Genomic DNA, 17,261 nt, shown 5'->3' with positions numbered 1-17,261 from the left:
AACATCAGTCCATCTATACAGCAGATGTGATCTTAAAGCAGAAAATGGTTTACTAAACCTGAAATGTTTGAAGTTTTCTCAAACTACAAAAAAAAAGTAATTTTATCATCTTTGCCATTTGCTCTGAAAAGGAGACCTGGTCTCTCAACTTCCTGCCACCCCCAGATACAGCTTTCCCCACTTTCTCTCACAGTTAAACAACAGCAGTGGAATATAAAGAACTGAGAGGAGGTTCTGCTCCTGTCACTGTGTTAATTAGTTTTGTGATTTAGGTAGGTTTTTAACTCTTCTCACCTTTATTTCCTTACCTATAAGTCATTCTAATAATGGTGTATGGAAAGGTGCTTTCAAAGTCCCAAGCATGTTGCAGGCAATACCTGAGCAGCTGAGTCCTACACCAGAGTCTTTCCACCCTGGCTAAATCACCAGGGGAGTTTGGAGTGTGGGGGAGAAGGGCCAAGGGGAGCTATTCCAGCAGACCAATTAAATCAGAGTCTCTGAGGGATATGGTATAGGCTTCATAATTTCTAGAAAGCTCTCTAGATAATTTTAATGTGCAGCCAGAGTGGAGAACCACTGTCCTTACAAACAAAAGTTGCACACGGTCTCTTCATTCTATCCCTCTGCTAAATGTTCTGCTCCACCTCTATCTTTGCAGCAACTCTGGAAGCATACGGAGGGGCCCAAAGACAGCACCTGATGGCTGTCACAGTGAATGATCCAGCCATCTCACAAATTCTTTTCTCCTAAGGATGATACATATATATTCTCACCTTCCTCACATTTTCCCACAGAGATAGAGATCTTTCCCAACCCTTTTTATCTGACTACTCTCTCAACTCTTGACCAACTATACCTTTCTATCATTTATTAATATTTGTAAGCAACCTTCTCTATCATTTATTTCCAAAGTCTAACAACATTAGCAGAGTAATAGGTAGCATTATGTAGTAGAAGCAGCAACTACTATTTACTGAGTATTACTATATGCCAGGAATCAAGTTAAGTATATTAACATCACATTTAATTTTTATAACTCTGTGGGCTTTGTTTCAGAAGTATTACAGATGAGAAAAACCAAACCACAGGAGGTGAAGTGACTTGCCTATGTTTGTGCTGTTAGCTACCATACCAGAAAGCCCCCCAAATCAACTCCGATATTGTAGTTTAGCGGTGTTATTTTGATTATTTAAAAATGCTACGAAGCAAAATAAAAGAGAGCTGACTCTAAACTGATTATTTGAATATAAAAACACGGGTCTCTTTTCATGTTAAAGGAACCAAATCTTCCCCTGGAATAATGTACCTTAACAGTTTTTTTGAACAATGATTATAATAGCATATAGGTTGGGGAGAAAGTGACTCCACTATAAATGTATTTAAATTTTAATGAGAATAAATAATATAAAATAAAAAGCAAAGATAAAAAGAAGGGATGATGCCCTATCTCCAAAATGTCAATCCTCATAAATCCCATATAAATAACACACTCTTTCTCACAAGATGACCAGTGTTCCCTTTACTTGGCCCACTATCCGTATCTTCTTTTTCCATTTCAAACTTTCTCTTTCAAGATCCAGAGCAGCTGTTACTTCCTCCAGGAGGACCCTGATACCTGCAAGTCAAATTAATTACTTCCTCCTCTGGATTTACAAGAGACTTCCCCATGCTTCTACAGAGCACTCAGAAAGGTGTGTGATTGTTCTCTACCCATCTCTTCTACCAGAAAATGAGCCCCTGGCAGACAGGAGCTTTGTGTGTTTATCTTTCTATGCCCAGAACCAGCAGGAAACCAGCAGAGAGCCAACATTTAATGATTGGTGAGTAAATGTCTGGATGAATAAAAGAGGGAGTTGAGAAAAAGAGGAGTGGTGAGATCAGGACTTGGGAAACACAAAAGTTGCTTACAAATGTATTTGTTGTCCATCCTTCACAGCTGGTTAGTGCTTGAAGGAGGCCTTTTAAAGCTCTACATATTCAACATGGCTAACAAGCAACTACACTTGACTCGAGACAATCTTTTCAGCTTACTCAATTTCTACAAATAAGGGATCATATATGCTTAGGTATATATACACATGCAAATTTGCATTAAAAATCTGCCTTACAAAGTTGTTTCCAGGAATGTGTATCACTGAAAATAGGTCCACAATATAATTTTAAACACAAAAATGGATTTTACAAATAATTCTTAGCCACAAATAACTATATTTTTTAAAATCTCTAAACATCCCCCTTTAAAGAAAAGTTTTAGGACTAGAGTTAAAAATGAAGAAACAGTATTTGAAGTAGCTTACCGTTCTGAAGTAGCTTACCTGATGGCTCATTATTACTGGGCTCTCTGTATTAATAATTTCGTCAAATTTTTGAAAGCAAACAACAAGCCTACCATTATTATAGATGGCTGTGGCAAGGATGCTTCTGCTGGTGCAGAAGACAGCAGAAGTAGAGTTACAAGTAGTAAATATGATGTGCTGATCTTTCCCAGCTCTGGTAAGGACATGGGAAGTGAAATGTCACAGACACTAAGAAAAGACTACTGTCCAACAGAACTGTCTGAAATGATGTATATGTTCTTGAATCTGCATATCCAGTACAGTAGCCATTCGCCACATTTGGCTATAGGAACTTGACAGTGTAACTGATGAATTGAGTATTCAAAGTATACTAGAAATTCAAAGAAATCTAGAATGCCTAGTTAGTCTGGGGATAATGAAACAGAGATAGCAAATCTGAGGAATATGTCAGAAGAATTTAGATAAATAGCTTGGTCTAAAAGTCAAAGCCCAACAATGTTGGACATCAAGAAGAAATTTAACACGATCTGTAACTGAGAATTTACTAGAAGAGCAAGTGCTGCTTTTGAAAGTTTTGTGCTACACATGGATGCCTAGTTCAAAAAGACCTTAAACGCTGACTTGGACTTATATTAGCTGCAAACAAGATTATCTCTAATCTTCAACTATCTTGTAACCTAAGTTATCTTCAACTATCTTATAACCTAAGTAGGAGGGTAACAGTCTACACTGCAATCAATTCTTCAGAAGCCTTAAAAAATTGCTACCTCTCTTCCCAAGATACTCCTGTTATTTGCCTATATTTTTGAGAATTATTCAAGTAATAATTTTTTGTTATCAAACATTTTGTTTGCTTCCACCTAGCATTATTTCTTTAGCTCTAATGCAAAGAGCTACAAAACAGATACATAAGTGCTTAAGGAAAGAGACAGAAAAGAAAGATTGGGACTACTTCTGCTTTCTTTTATGTTCACTTTGTTTATAAAATGTCTTAATTTGGTGGCTGAAGTCTATATCATAAACTATGTGTTTAATGCAAACTCCACTGCATGGGGCATAGGAATGCTCATATTTTGGTAGAGTATGTTACTACTACACTACCCTGATTTTACACTTATGTTTAATACATTATGGAAAAATATTATTTAATTTAAATAACGGCATCCAATAATCTTCCAATAATCTTCATAATCCCATACTGCTTCCATAATAAAAGCAAAAAAAATTTTTTCACATTAACTCTTAAATCAGAGTTCTGAAAAAGCAAATAAAAAAACTATCTCCAGTCCCTCTTTAAACAACAGAATCCCACACCTTAGATTTTTTACTTTTTATTCAAATATTTTTTTTTCCTAAAACTTTTCTAAATTTCAGAAAGTCAATCCAAGTCTTAAGACTTTAGATACATAACATATATATACTGATTTGGCCTTTAAACTAAAACCTTGAAAAAAAAAAAACAAAAGATAATACTAGGTGGGAACATTAGAACAGAATTGTTTTGTAGAGGTGGTGAAATCACTGTGGATTCTTCCCTCTTCCCCCTCACCCCATATTCTTTAATACTAACTGCTTCCAATTTAAATGTTAAAGAATTTTTAATTAGATACTGTTTCCTTATAGTTAACTAATACAATTTATCTCAAAATTAAGAACCTACCATTTTTTTACAATACAGGAAATTTAAATTCCACATCTTAGATTTCTTTACAGATTTAAAAATATAATGCATTCTCTCAATTCTAAATAACATACACAGTAAGCTAGTATTATGAAAGGTGGTTAATTCTTATCTGGGAAAAAAAATTAAAACCAGAATCAGATAAAAAGCTCAAAAATTTTTATTACTGAAATTACCTATTTTCTTTTAAAATGTTGAAAATGTTGAAAACATTTCACACTGAACAATGCCCAGTGTGCAGGCATACATAATCTTTTATAAATGGAATACTTAAACTAGTTTTATATATATTACTAAGTGAATATTGTCTTAATCAGTTTGCAATCACCTCATGCTATCAAAAACACCTTTAAAATTCTTCACAGAACAGCACTCTGGCTTTGTACTCTAGTTTTATACATCAAACACCATATACTTTTAGGTTATTTTTAACTGCTCCAAGGCAAGCACACATTCCAGATGATACTGCAGAACAGGCTTATACTGAGTTCTGGGATTTACTGCATAATATGCTAACAGAAGATACAGGCAGTGTTCTGAAATAAACTATCAAACATATACAACAATGATACCTTAAGTTTTGCATTTATAAGCTTAAGGGAAAAATAAACAAATATCTCTACCCCCCCCAAAAAAAAAACCACACCCATAACCTCTTTATTTTGCCACATGCACAAAGCTGCTTACCATTCATTGTGGTGGGAAACTGAGCCATCATGGTCCTGAATTTTCCTTGCTAGCTTTCAGCCATCTGCAACATGAAAACATCGTGCCATTAATAATACAACAAGGGCAGATCACAGCTTAGCGCACCCGCCAAGCAGTGGGAATGTCTGTCCCCTTCGGCTCACACTTCCAATAGAAAACAATGCAGAGCTTCTGCTGCTGCTGAACAGGCAGAATTTGCATTTGGGGAAGGGTAGGAGATTTTGTTGGGTAATCATGCTCTCTTTAAAAGCGACCCATTTAAAAGAAAAACATCCCCATATTTAAATAGCAAACACTGAATTAAAGGAGAAAAAAAAAAACTTGGCATGGGCTAATATTCATGTAGAAATTAGTCTGGGAGAGAGTATAGGTAAGAATTTATTTCAGAGAAAACCAACTGCATAAATTAAGTATACAACAGTCACATGAAAACCCATGATACTCTTTTTCAAAAAAGAATCCCCAAACAAGAAAATATCCAAAGTAAACGCAACATGGCTATTTAAGCAAATTGTACAGGTTTTTAAACCTGGGTCTAAAAGTAAATGTTAAAATGTAGGTTTACTTAAACATAACTAAATGTGCTGGACATGCACTCTGCATTAGTGGTTTTAAAATCTTAAACATAATCTAGTACACTGACTGACTCACAGAGGGTATTCAATAAATGGCTAATTTGCAAACATCCAAGGAGGGTACAACATAATTTTGAGCCGTGAATTCTTTATTTTACTATGCGAAAATTCACAGTTCAAAATTTGTGCCATTAATCTTGAAAGGAGGATCAGTTAGAGACAGAAGACACAGCAAATTTAGAGCAAAGCACTTACTAATTAAAACCATGGATTATAACACTACAGGAAAATACTACATTCTAAAAGACCACTCAAAAAGTAATTCATCTATTTATCTAAATCATTTAAATATTAGTACTTTTAGAAGCCCAAGGGAAAATGTTTGCACAAGTCATCTGAGCAAAGAAGACATAAGAGCTGCACACTGGTAGCTGCCACCAGAGCCACTGGCTGCTGCCAGGAGTGCGACCAGGTACCTGGAGTGAGCTCAGTGTGCTCAAGGGAGAACACAACTGCACCAGTGACAGGCTCCCAAAGGAGTCACCACCTACAAAAACCTGCTGGAGACACCCAATTTACCACGGAAAATTAACAGCCAGGAAAACAAACAGCTGCTTTTCTCTTATAAAGTGAATCTTACCTGAATTTTGACCCAATCATTGTGTGGTGAGCAAAGGGAGGTAGCCGTGATGCAAATGCATGGTGTTGCACCAGGCATGGACAGTCAGATGCATCCAGCTACATGGCAGGGTAAGGGCTGGCAATGGGGATGGGGGACCCTTGGTAATGCTTTGAATGGCACTGCCAGTGGTACTCTTCTCACTCCCAGCTTTTCTGTGTTACCATTATATGCCATTTTCCCTCCCAGAGTGTACATTCTTTAGATATTAAGCTTTACTACAGTGCAGTTTTATTTTATTTATTTTTAAAAGATTTATTTATTTATTATTTATACAAGCACTGGGTACAGTCAGAAGCGCAGGAGGGTAAGAGAATTCACCAGAGCCAGAGCAGGGAACAGAGACTGAGGAAATACACTGCTGAGGGGAGCAGCGGGCAGGGTAGGAGAGGTCTGTGTGCCATATGGGACCCTCACCGGTGGCCGGGGATCAAACTGGTGCTGCAGAGGCTGCGGGCAGCTTTGCAGCCCAGCGCTCAACCGCTGTGCCACCAGGGAAGGCCCTACAGTGGAGTTTTAAATCTGCTATCACTCATAGTCTTCCCCTCATGTACAAGTTGATTTCCTTCAATCCTTTCTCAGAAGGTAAACTCCAGATATTGAAGTTGTTTAATATATAGAAAAACAATATCTCAACTATGGTGGAGTGATCAAGAACTCCTTTTGTGGTTAATCTTAAAGGATGAATAAAAAAGTAATTATAATGTTAAGAAGCTTGGACTTCAATGTGTGCTGACAAAGATTTTCATGACTGTAAGGAAGGGAATACAGACTTTACTCACCAAGATGTGGCAAAAACAAATCTAATGGAGGGAGGAAGAGAAGAGCTGAGAAAGATATCAGGCAACTGACCTAGCCAATGGCTGGAGGAATAAAGGCAATGGGATGAAGAAGAGAAACAATGGCGGGTTCAAAATAAATAGAATCCAATATGAAGGATTATGGAGTAAAAGGATTCAAAGTGATGACTCAGAATTATAGTTTGTGAAACTTGGGGAATTTTGGTGTTACCACCTAAAAAAAATAGTGAACACAGAAGGAAGTATCACAAAATTACACTATGACTACCACTTCCTCAAATATAAATTCTACAAACATGTACATTTTTACTTCCCCAATTTCAAATGATCATAATTAATGTAAAACCAAAATAAGTTCTGCATCTTCAAAGAAACTACCTACAGATATGCAGTAGCAGAGGCATCTGATTTTACTAGATTTCTGTTGGTGAGGCAAACAATTTTAAAATGTGGGAGAAAATACCCCAAAACCATTATACATAATGTATTTAACAACTGCATACCAGCATGTGAATTACCAAAGCTAGCTGACTAGCAGAGACAGCAGAGACTTAATAAAAGCAAATAAGGAATAGGATTTCAAAGTCACTAAGCCATAATCTGGCTAGTCATCCTATATTCTGTGAATGGGAGTTTAACAATGAAATGTTCCACTGTGAGCATTCCTAATATAACATACCTACGAAGACCTCCAGGTAGAATATCCAAGAGACAATAACAACTCTCTTCAGAGACCCAGATTTGGTTGCCATCAGGGGTTGGGAATAGTTATATTCATGTCAATGAATGACCTTATCCATGGAAAACATCTCTCTATAGGAAATGAGAATCGTACAACAGTGGTTGAGAAAAAGTGAAATCAGTACATAGGTAGATACAGAGACAGAGTTAAGAGTTTCAAAGAGATGATGGTAATAATTGCCCAACGTCATGGTGCCAAATGTCACAGACGACATTAGTTTCAGTAATTTGTTGAGTGCTGTTCCATAGTTAGTTGACTATAAAAGTCAAATTGAAGAGGATTAGCAGCTAATGAGAAGTGAAGTGTAGGTGACTCAAGAAGCTGGAGGTTAAGGGCAAGGGGAAGAAGAGTGGGAGGAAAGAGAACAGGATGCAGGAAAGAGGCAAGTCAAAGGCTTTACTTTGTAGATAGGAGAACAAAAAAGGAGGGAAAGATTGAATTTCCAAAAGGGAGAAGAAAAGGAGACTTTCTAATGAAAGGTAGGTAGGGTCCAGAGAAGGTAGTGATTAGTAGATAGCTCTAGAGTATAAAATTAGAAGCTAGTAGACATTTCTGGCTCTGGATACAAAGGACAGGAAAGGCAGTAAAGACAGATAAAGATATACATACACCTGGAAGCATGATCTGATCTCCTGGGGCCCCAAGTACCTAAGCACAAATTTCCTCTTTGAGCCAAAAAAAGAGGTCACATACAAACCAGTTTCCATGTGTTCATATCAGCTGATATCTCACATATCAAAACATTCGTTAAATGAATAAATGAATGAGGGAAAAAACATTTCCAGCACAGGTCAACAGTATGTGCCAAAGCAGAGTAAAGCATGGTCTGGGAAAATAAGCAGTGACATATTCACATGAAACAGTGAAGATCTATAAACAATGCAAGGAACTATAACAATAGTTGTAAAGTAAGTATTATATTAATACCCGACTGATACAAATGTAAATCAGCACAATTACCTTTGGGAAAGGAATTTGAAGCATATTTACTTATAGCCCACTTTATACCAAAAAGAATTAAAGCACCCACAAAATACAAAAACATCAAAAAGTAAATGGGTAAATGAAGGCAAAAAATAAAATAAGTGATGACTGTATTCCGACTTTTGCACATGGATGACATTTTTTCATAATAAAAGTTGAAATAGAAAAGGAGTTTTGACATTCATGCTTCTGACATGACCACTGGCTTCCTCCTGCACTGTTGTCCCTGAGTAATCCCTTGAAAGCTTTAACATCTGGTTCACTGTATCCTCTCCTACATTATTCCCATAGTAACTCTTGGTGATGCCAAATAGACAAAAGATCCTATCCATATCCTGGCTCTTAATCTTTGACCTCCTGAATTTCAAAAATCTTTCCACCATTGTATCTTAGATATCCATCTCAAGGTCACATCCTAGGCCCTGGTATTACCTATAATAGCTGGCCTCTGGGATTCATTTCAAGCCTCCTACTCTCCCTTTACCAGTATCTGTATCTCAGAAGTCCACTCTCTCTAGCTCCTAACTCCATTCATTCAACTCTACCGAACCTGCAAACTATTGGCCATATCAACCTTTCTCTGTTCCTTATTTTTCCTTATATGCACACATCCCTTTCCTTATGTTCTATATCCCTCCTTATCTAAATTATATTATGACAGTCCACCATTAGAAGCAATTCATCATATGTCAACTTCACTTCCCACTCCCTCTAGAAGCTACACATCTGGCAAATTCTAACCCTGACTAAACCCAACTCTATTCCACGGCTGGATAAATGAAGTTGCTGGTTGGTCTCACTTTAAAACGCTGACCACTAACTCAAGTGGGCCCAATATGTTGCCTGACAAGTCCACACTCCCCAGTCCATTCACTCTCCCTCCCTCCTAGATGACCATTTTACACTTCTCTCTTTGAATTCCCCAGAATTGTAACATGTTGCCAACACTTTCTACTCAGGTTGTTGACTTTTAATATTAGCATTTTCATTCTACCAACTTCTTATGCTAAGAAAGGCCTATCCCATACCAGGTCTCATAGCAGTTTCTTAAAAATTTATATATTTGATCTAGCTAGATTTTTATTTTGGAGTGAATAGACAAATATGAACCTAAACTGTTTTCTCCACTCTTCTACTGACATCACCACTTACCACCTTAAGCAGTTTTTTGAGACCATCTATAAAATAATTCAGCTCTTCCCAATTGATCTAAAACACATCTACTTTCTTACATACTAAAGTTTACACACAAGCCTAGATTTCTGTTCTGTGGGTCTTCCTATGTACTCCTGAATTAGAGTTCTAATTACCATAATGTTAGACTATACAGTCCCAATCAAGTCACCGTCAGTTTTTTCATAATTTTCTTGATTATTCTCAGATGCTAATTTTTCCACTAAAAATTAAGAATAATTTGCGGAGTTTTGGAATGAACATTTGTACACTCTTGGCTTTTCTTTTTCAAGAACATTTAGTCAATTATTCTTGTGTCTTCCAGTAGAGTCCTATGCTTGTCTCATTTATTTCTAGGCACTTTATAGTTAAAGTTAAAATGACATTATTTATTTATTTTGACATATAAGAAATCTATTCATTTTGGTAAATTTATATATTGTCATGGGCATGCTTGGTCATTTTGCCTAACCAATTCATGACAATTTGTCACATACATACCAGACAAATTCCAATAGGGGAGCATCTTACAAGCACCCCTTGAAACCATCAAAGTCACCAAAATCATGAAAGGCTGCCATTTACAACCAAGAGGAAACTAAGGAGGCATGACAACTAAATGCACTATGGAGTCCTAGAAGGGACCCTGGAACAGAAAAGGCCTTTGGGTTAAAAACTAAGGAAAACTGAAAAAGTACATACTGTAGTTCACAATAGCATAGCAATACCGCCTCATTAATAGTTACATATATCAGACAAACGTCAAGATGTTAATAACAGGAGGAATTGGGTGGAAAAGAATATGGGAAACTCTACTATTTGCTCTATTTTTTTGTGAATTTTAAGCTGTTGGAAAAAATTAAGTAGATCAATTTCTTTAAAGGCAAAGACCATAGAAGTATTGATAGAAGGTTTAAGGCAAAATAAAGACAAAACATGTGCCTCTAAATTTGGCAATATTAATCCACAACAAATATCTACTTGGCCCACTTACAGGATTGTGGCTTACTCATCCAAGACAGGTAAAGGATTCAAGGGAGCATATCACAGTGTCATCAATATTAGAAAAAATATAGGGCCTCCCTGGTGGCGCAGGGATTAAAGTCTCAGTGCTATCAAGCTATCGCCAGCCACTAGGACATGCGTTTGATCCCCGGCCAGGGAGTTGAACCACATGGCACAGCAGACCTCTCCTGTCTCACCTGCTGCTCCCCTCAGCAATGTATTTCAGTAGATCTGCCTGTTCTGCTCTCTACTCTGTCTGTGGTGAATCCTCTCACCCCACCCCACCCCCGCACCTCTGGCCTACACCCCAGTTCTTGTATCCATAAATAAATAAAAATAAATCTTTAGAAAAAATACAAATAAGACAATTTATTAGATAGGAAAGGAACAAGAAAACAAAGTTATCTTTACTCAGAATACAATGCACTTTTTACAAGTAATAATTTCAAGGATACAGTAGATATATAATGTTTATAATATTATGTATTTTAATACAAAATTCTAGAATATGAATGCAAATATTTAAATTGATGTACACACATGAAAGGATTAGAAGAAAAGCTCTTGAAGGGAAGAAACTTAATGAATCCAGTGCCTAAGAGTATTTGCTCAACCTTCATTCACTGAGTAACAATATTCATTACAATTTTATTATACCAGCAACAAACTTGAAGCAACCTAAACATCTGAAAATAGGCATGTGGTTAATCACCATTTATAACCTAGGAAAAAACAGCATAGCCATTAAAACTTACAAAAATTATGAAGAGAAAAAAGTTTCCATGCAACGAATAAACAAAAATCTACACTGCAATAACAACCATGTAAAAATATGTATATGTATATATATGCTATATATATCCTGCTTAAAGAATATTAATATGCTAACAGCAGTTGACTTAGGTGACTTAATTGACGTCTCTATTTCCAAGTTTTGTTGCTGTTTTTTTGTTGTTTTTTTTAATCTCATATGAAGCACATATACCAAATGTCAATTAAAAGTGGTCAAATATTAAGATTTTGGTAATTCAATAAAAAGAAGTCAATGGTAAATTTACTATTTGTTTTTCAAAAGCCAGGAATACCATCAAATTTCTAGAGACTTCAGGAAGCTCCAGAAATGGGCTAATTTCAGTTTACAAACACTAAATTTTAGTATTCCTTAAGAATTTAGATTATAGGTAAATAACCCTATTCTAATACATAAAAATCAAAGACTATGGGAATGAAGTAACAATAACCTCTAAGAATTGAAGTAATGACTTGCATTTTGGTTTCTTTCATCAAAAAAGAGCCTCCCTGGGCCTCCCCGATGGCGCAGCGGTTGAGCACTGGGTTGCGAAGCAGCCCGCAGCCTCTGCAGCGCCGGTTCAATCCCCAGCCACTGGGTGAGGGTCCCACATGGCGTGCAGACCTCTCCAGCCGCCCGCTGCTCCCCTCAGCAGTGTACTTCGGTCCTTCTGCCTGCTCTGCTCCCCGCTCTGGCTCTGGTGAATTCCCTCACCCTCCCGCGCTTCTGACTGTACCCAGTGCTTGTATAAATAAATAAATCAATCTTAAAAAAAAAAATCTATTAAAAAAAAAAAAGAGCCTCCCTGGTATCTTGAATCCAGTGGGGCAACAGTATTCAATCCAATGATTTCAGCCATATTCCCACTATGATTCTGAGTAACAGTCTTTAACAGTATAAAACCTCATCTCTAAAATTGGACTCCTCATGAACATTGCTAGTGGGAGTGTAAACTGGGTCAGTCGCTTTGGAAAACAAATTGACAGCTCCTCATAACTCAGTAATTCCTCCCCTAGGTATGATGAACTCAAGGGAAACTGAACATATAAGCATATACCCACACAAAAACTAGCACACAAATGCTCACTGCAGCATTATTCATAAAAGCCAAAAAGTGGAAGCAAACCAAGTGTCCATAAATTGATGGATAAATGTGACATAGCCATACAATATAATATTTGGCAATAAAAATGAACGTATTACTGATACATGTTACAACATGAATGCGCCTTAAAAACACTATGGTGAGGGCCTCCCTGGTGGCACAGCGGGTTGAGCGCCTTGCTGTGAAGCTGTCCGCAGCCTCTGCAGCGCGGGTTCAATTCCTGGCCAGCCCGGGAGAAACCCACATCGCGTGGCAGACCTCTCCTGCCTCGCCCGCTACTCCCCTCACAGTGTTCAGTCCATCTGCCTGTTTTGCTCCCCGCTCTTTCTAGTGAATTCTCTCACCTTCCCGCGCCTCTGATCTGTGCCCCAGTTCTTGTATAAATAAAATCTTTATAAAAAAAAAAAAACCACTAAGGTCAATGAAAGAAGACAGTCAAACATACCCCAAACTACATGTTCCATTTACATACAATGTCCAGAACAGGCAAATTCATAGACACACAAAGTAGATTCACTATTGTCTAGACTGGGGTGTTAGGTAGAAATGGAGACTGGTTGCTAATATGCATCGATCTTTTGGGGATGATAAATGTTTTGAGATTAGATAGTGGTGAGGATTGCACGATTCTGTGAATATACTAAAAAACACAGAATTGTACATTTTAAGGATGAATTTGACAGTATATGAATTATATCTTAGTAAAGCTGTTATTTTTTAAAAATCTAATCTTCACATGGTGTCACAGAGTCTATTCTCTACCTACTTCTCTTCTGGCTCCACTTTTATACCATTTTCCTCCCATTCCCCCTTTCTCCAAACCTTGGAATTACCTACCTACTCGGACATACGTCCCATTTATGAAAACCTTTGTTACATTCCCATTTCATCATGTACAAATCTCCACTAAACCACATACTAGCTAGTACTGAAACTTCTGTTTTCATATCTGCTCACCACTATTAAGCCTGAGCTCCTGTGAATGTCCATTCTTCATATATCTAGTACCCACCAAATAATTAGTCATGTTGTGGGGCCTCCCCGGTGGCGCAGCGGTTGAGCGCTGGGTTGCGAAGCTGCCCGCGGCCTCTGCGGCGCCGGTTCGATCCCCGGCTGCTCCCCGGCCACTGGAGGAGGGTCCCACATGGCGCGCAGACCTCTCCTGGCGCCCGCTGCTCCCCTCAGCAGTGTACTTCGGTCCTTCTGCCTGCTCTGCTCCCCGCTCTGACTCTGGTGAATTCTCTCACCCTCCCGCGCTTCTGACTGTACCCAGTGCATGTATAAACAAAACAAACAAACAAACCAGCAAACAAATAAATAAAGCATGCCTCTATTAAAAAAAAAAAAAATTAGTCATGTTGTGAGCACTAAAATATCCTTTAGTAAACACAAACCCTTTAACTCTAATGTCCAAGTTCTTTCAATTGCACTGAGGACCAGTGGGCTAATAGACTGGAACTTGAACTCTGAAAACAGAACAACTTGAGTTTGAATCCCAGGGAATTACATAGACTTACATATGACATAGCGTCAATTTCCTAACTATAGATGTGGATGACTGAGCCTAACGCCAGGTTGTCTTAAGACTTAGATATTACATCTGTAGCGTTCCTGGCACAGAAAAGGAGCTTTACATCATAGCTATTACTACTATAATTTCACCATCACCTTCAAATACTTTAGTTAACTTGATTTTACTAGACTGGTACAACAAACTACAGTTATACCAATTGCTAACAAAAATGACAAGTTTTTCTCACTTTAATATTTAAGAAAAAGGTTAGTATTATTTCTAATGGGGGACACAGGGCTCCAAATATTCACAGCATGTTGAGACTTTAAAGCTTCAAAGAAAACTTTTCTATACAACTTTAATTCTTAGTTCTAGATTTGCAACTTGAATATTCATTTATGGTGTTTAAATATAAACTTTAACTTGGACTTTTATAAATGTTAAGTTCAGCTTACAAAGAATCAACCAATAAACCAAGAGGGCATAAAAGAAGAGCAGTGGTAAACTAATACCGAAGTAGCTGGTCCTCCACTATATATTGAAGATTTAAATCAAACCAGTTTTAGAAGAATTAGTCAACAATTCTGAACAAGACAATTCACCCACACAAAGGGGTAAAAAACACCTAAGAATAGCTTGTGACTCAGCCTGCACTGCTGTAAGGGAGGTTGCGGGGAGCCAGTTATTTGGCCTATTCTCTCTTCTGTCTCACATCAGGATTAAATATTAAAGCAAAATATTTATTTGGCTTGAATAAAAAGTATAGAGGGAAAATTTCAGATAGATGTTTCATCTTCAAGTAAAATATCACCTCTTCGAAACAAAGATATCTAAGTTTGAAGCCACTCAAGAAAACACAAAAGAGAAAATAGATTCTTCATATTGATTTACGCTTCTGTTGAAAACAAAATTAACAGGTAAATAAATGGAGAAAAATCACAACATATATGACAAATATTAAATTTTTTATTTAACATATTTAACTTTTATGTTATATTAAAACATATTTAATATAAAATATATTTAATATAAATGTTTAAATTTAATATATTTATTATATCTATTTTGTTTAATGTATAGAGAGCTATTAAAATAGATAATGAAAACACTAAGATCTCAAATAATGGACAATTTTCCAAAAAGGAGATAAAACTGACCAATAAATATTAGCCTCACTGATAGTCAAGAAAATGCAAATGAAGTTGTGTCTTGTTTCTGCTTATAAATTTGCTTTTTACAAAAACAAAACTTGGCTAATATTCAGAGCTAGCAAAAGTGAGAGGAAATGAGTGCTTGCAAACGCAGCTCATGGGAGCACAAACTGGTACAGCTATTCAGAAGGCAATCTGAAAACGCACAGCAAGATTTCTACCAAGTTTGTATCCTATAAGCCAATGCTTTTACTTCTGAGAATCTGTCAAATAATAAATGTTAGAAATGCTTTATTTCCAAAGATAGTAATTACAGTTATTACAGAAAACAACTGGAAATGACTTGTGTGTACAACAATGGGAGAATATAATCGGCCAAAAGGTATAATGCTACTTAAATCTAACTATAATATGGGGATGACACCTCAATAAACCTAACAAGTCCAGCTAGACCATGTAATAACATGGAAATTGCTTGTACTCTTATGATTTAAATTTTATGATATGAATGTGTATATAAAAAAATAATGGCAGTCAACAATCACTGAACATTTACACAGTGCTGAGACTCACACTGGGGGCCACTCCCCAAAATATATTAAACTTTAAAGGAAGCCTCAATGTAAACATTTTCATAGGCCCCTTCAGAATGCATCAAAATTTTTTTTGAAATTAGTTATTTCAAAAAAGAAAGGTATAGAGCCCTAGACCTGTCTCTATCCTCCAAGCACAGCCCAGAGTGGCAGCTCCAGCTAACCAAAAGATAGACCTGATTGATACCATGAAGACTTAATTATGAGAGGGTCATACTAATATATTATTTTTTTATGCTTATAACAATCTTACAAATATTTAAAAATCTCCACCAAAAAAAACCCTAAAAAAAACACAAAAATTGAAGCTTCAGTGAGATTCTTACACTCACACCTAAAATCCCAATCTGACAAAAAATTCATTCCTAAACTACAATGTTGTAAAAGATGTTCAACAATAAATATGTAAAAACAAATAAAAGGAAAGGATGGGGTGGGAGGAAGCACCATATGTGGTTGTTATTGCTTACTGGACTTGAAATGACTTTTTTCTCCTACTTGCTTTTTGTTTCACAAAGTTTTTTGAATCAGCATGTATTACTTTCATAAGGAAAAAAAACTTAGTGTCATATTGAGAAATAAAGTTAAATTTAAAGAGGAAAAGGCTTGGAAAAACATTTATATTCATTGACAAAGTATATTTTAATATGTAAGGTGTATACTCATTCTGGGAGACCAGCAGTCAGTCACCTCAAAATTAAACCAGGAAATTGACAGGCAAATGTCTCTCCTCAAAGCTAGAGGAAGAGAAGTGTAACGAAAGCTGGAAAGAAAAGGAGTTGAGGGAAGTTATGGCTGGAACCTGAAGTCTCCAAAGAGAAAAAGCTTCAGGGTCGGGTCTCTTTTCTAAGACTCCGACTTCTGCCAAACAAAGGCTGCCAGGGGGTCAACTCCACGAATTCACCAAACTTTCCTGGGCATTTCAAAATCTTACCAAGATTACATCAGGAGCCTCCAACCAACCCCATTAAATTGGAAAAGGGGAAAGTGAGAAGAAAAACATAATCCTGTTTTATAGAGGAGCACTAGAAGGAAGAGTCAAATATTCTGAACCCAAGAGAAGGCGTGAAAGGAAGATTTATTTCATCAGGCTTTCCAGAGGCAAGGTTAATATCCTTGAAATCCCTCTAAATAACTTTCTGTCCCCAGAATCGGAAATTTCCACATCTGTTTTCACTCACTTTTATCCTCTGGGCCCTTCCCTCTGCACCTTTCCCCACTGGCCTTCAAAGCCCAGCCCCAGTATTACTTCTTCTGTGTAAGTTCTCCATTTTAGATACTTGGAAGATTGACTCCTCCTTGGTATCGCCAACATCTCCACTAGCACCTTTAATTCCAACAGACATTTACCAAGTCATCGGATGTGCAGGAGCTGTCTAAGATGTGCAAGCACAGGGAATACAGAGAAGAGTAAGACTAAGACCCTGAATGCCACAGAAGTGCTACAGACACAAAGCAAGACAAA

The 17,261-nt window shown here is 37.0% G+C and overlaps 1 protein-coding gene across 9 annotated transcripts in view; it reads right to left on the bottom strand.

Moving 5' to 3' along the window:
* The window catches only part of ITSN2 (intersectin 2), a 107,081-nt gene that overhangs the window by 80,692 nt on the left and 9,128 nt on the right, over window positions 1–17,261 (bottom strand). For all 9 annotated transcript variants that reach the window (XM_054701309.1, XM_037528423.2, XM_054701302.1 and 6 more), the window contains one exon: window positions 4,666–4,729. In XM_054701309.1, coding sequence (XP_054557284.1) covers window positions 4,666–4,696 — 31 coding nt within the window. In that variant the 5' untranslated portion in view covers window positions 4,697–4,729. Of the gene's footprint in view, window positions 1–4,665; window positions 4,730–17,261 lie in introns of those variants that run through there.

Source organism: Talpa occidentalis, unplaced genomic scaffold, assembly GCF_014898055.3.
Source record: "Talpa occidentalis isolate TD23 unplaced genomic scaffold, MPIMG_talOcc4v2.1 talOcc4.5, whole genome shotgun sequence".
Lineage (NCBI taxonomy): Eukaryota > Metazoa > Chordata > Mammalia > Eulipotyphla > Talpidae > Talpa > Talpa occidentalis.
The sequence above is the reverse complement of the archived record's forward strand: the minus strand, read 5'-3'. Positions and strand labels throughout refer to the sequence as shown.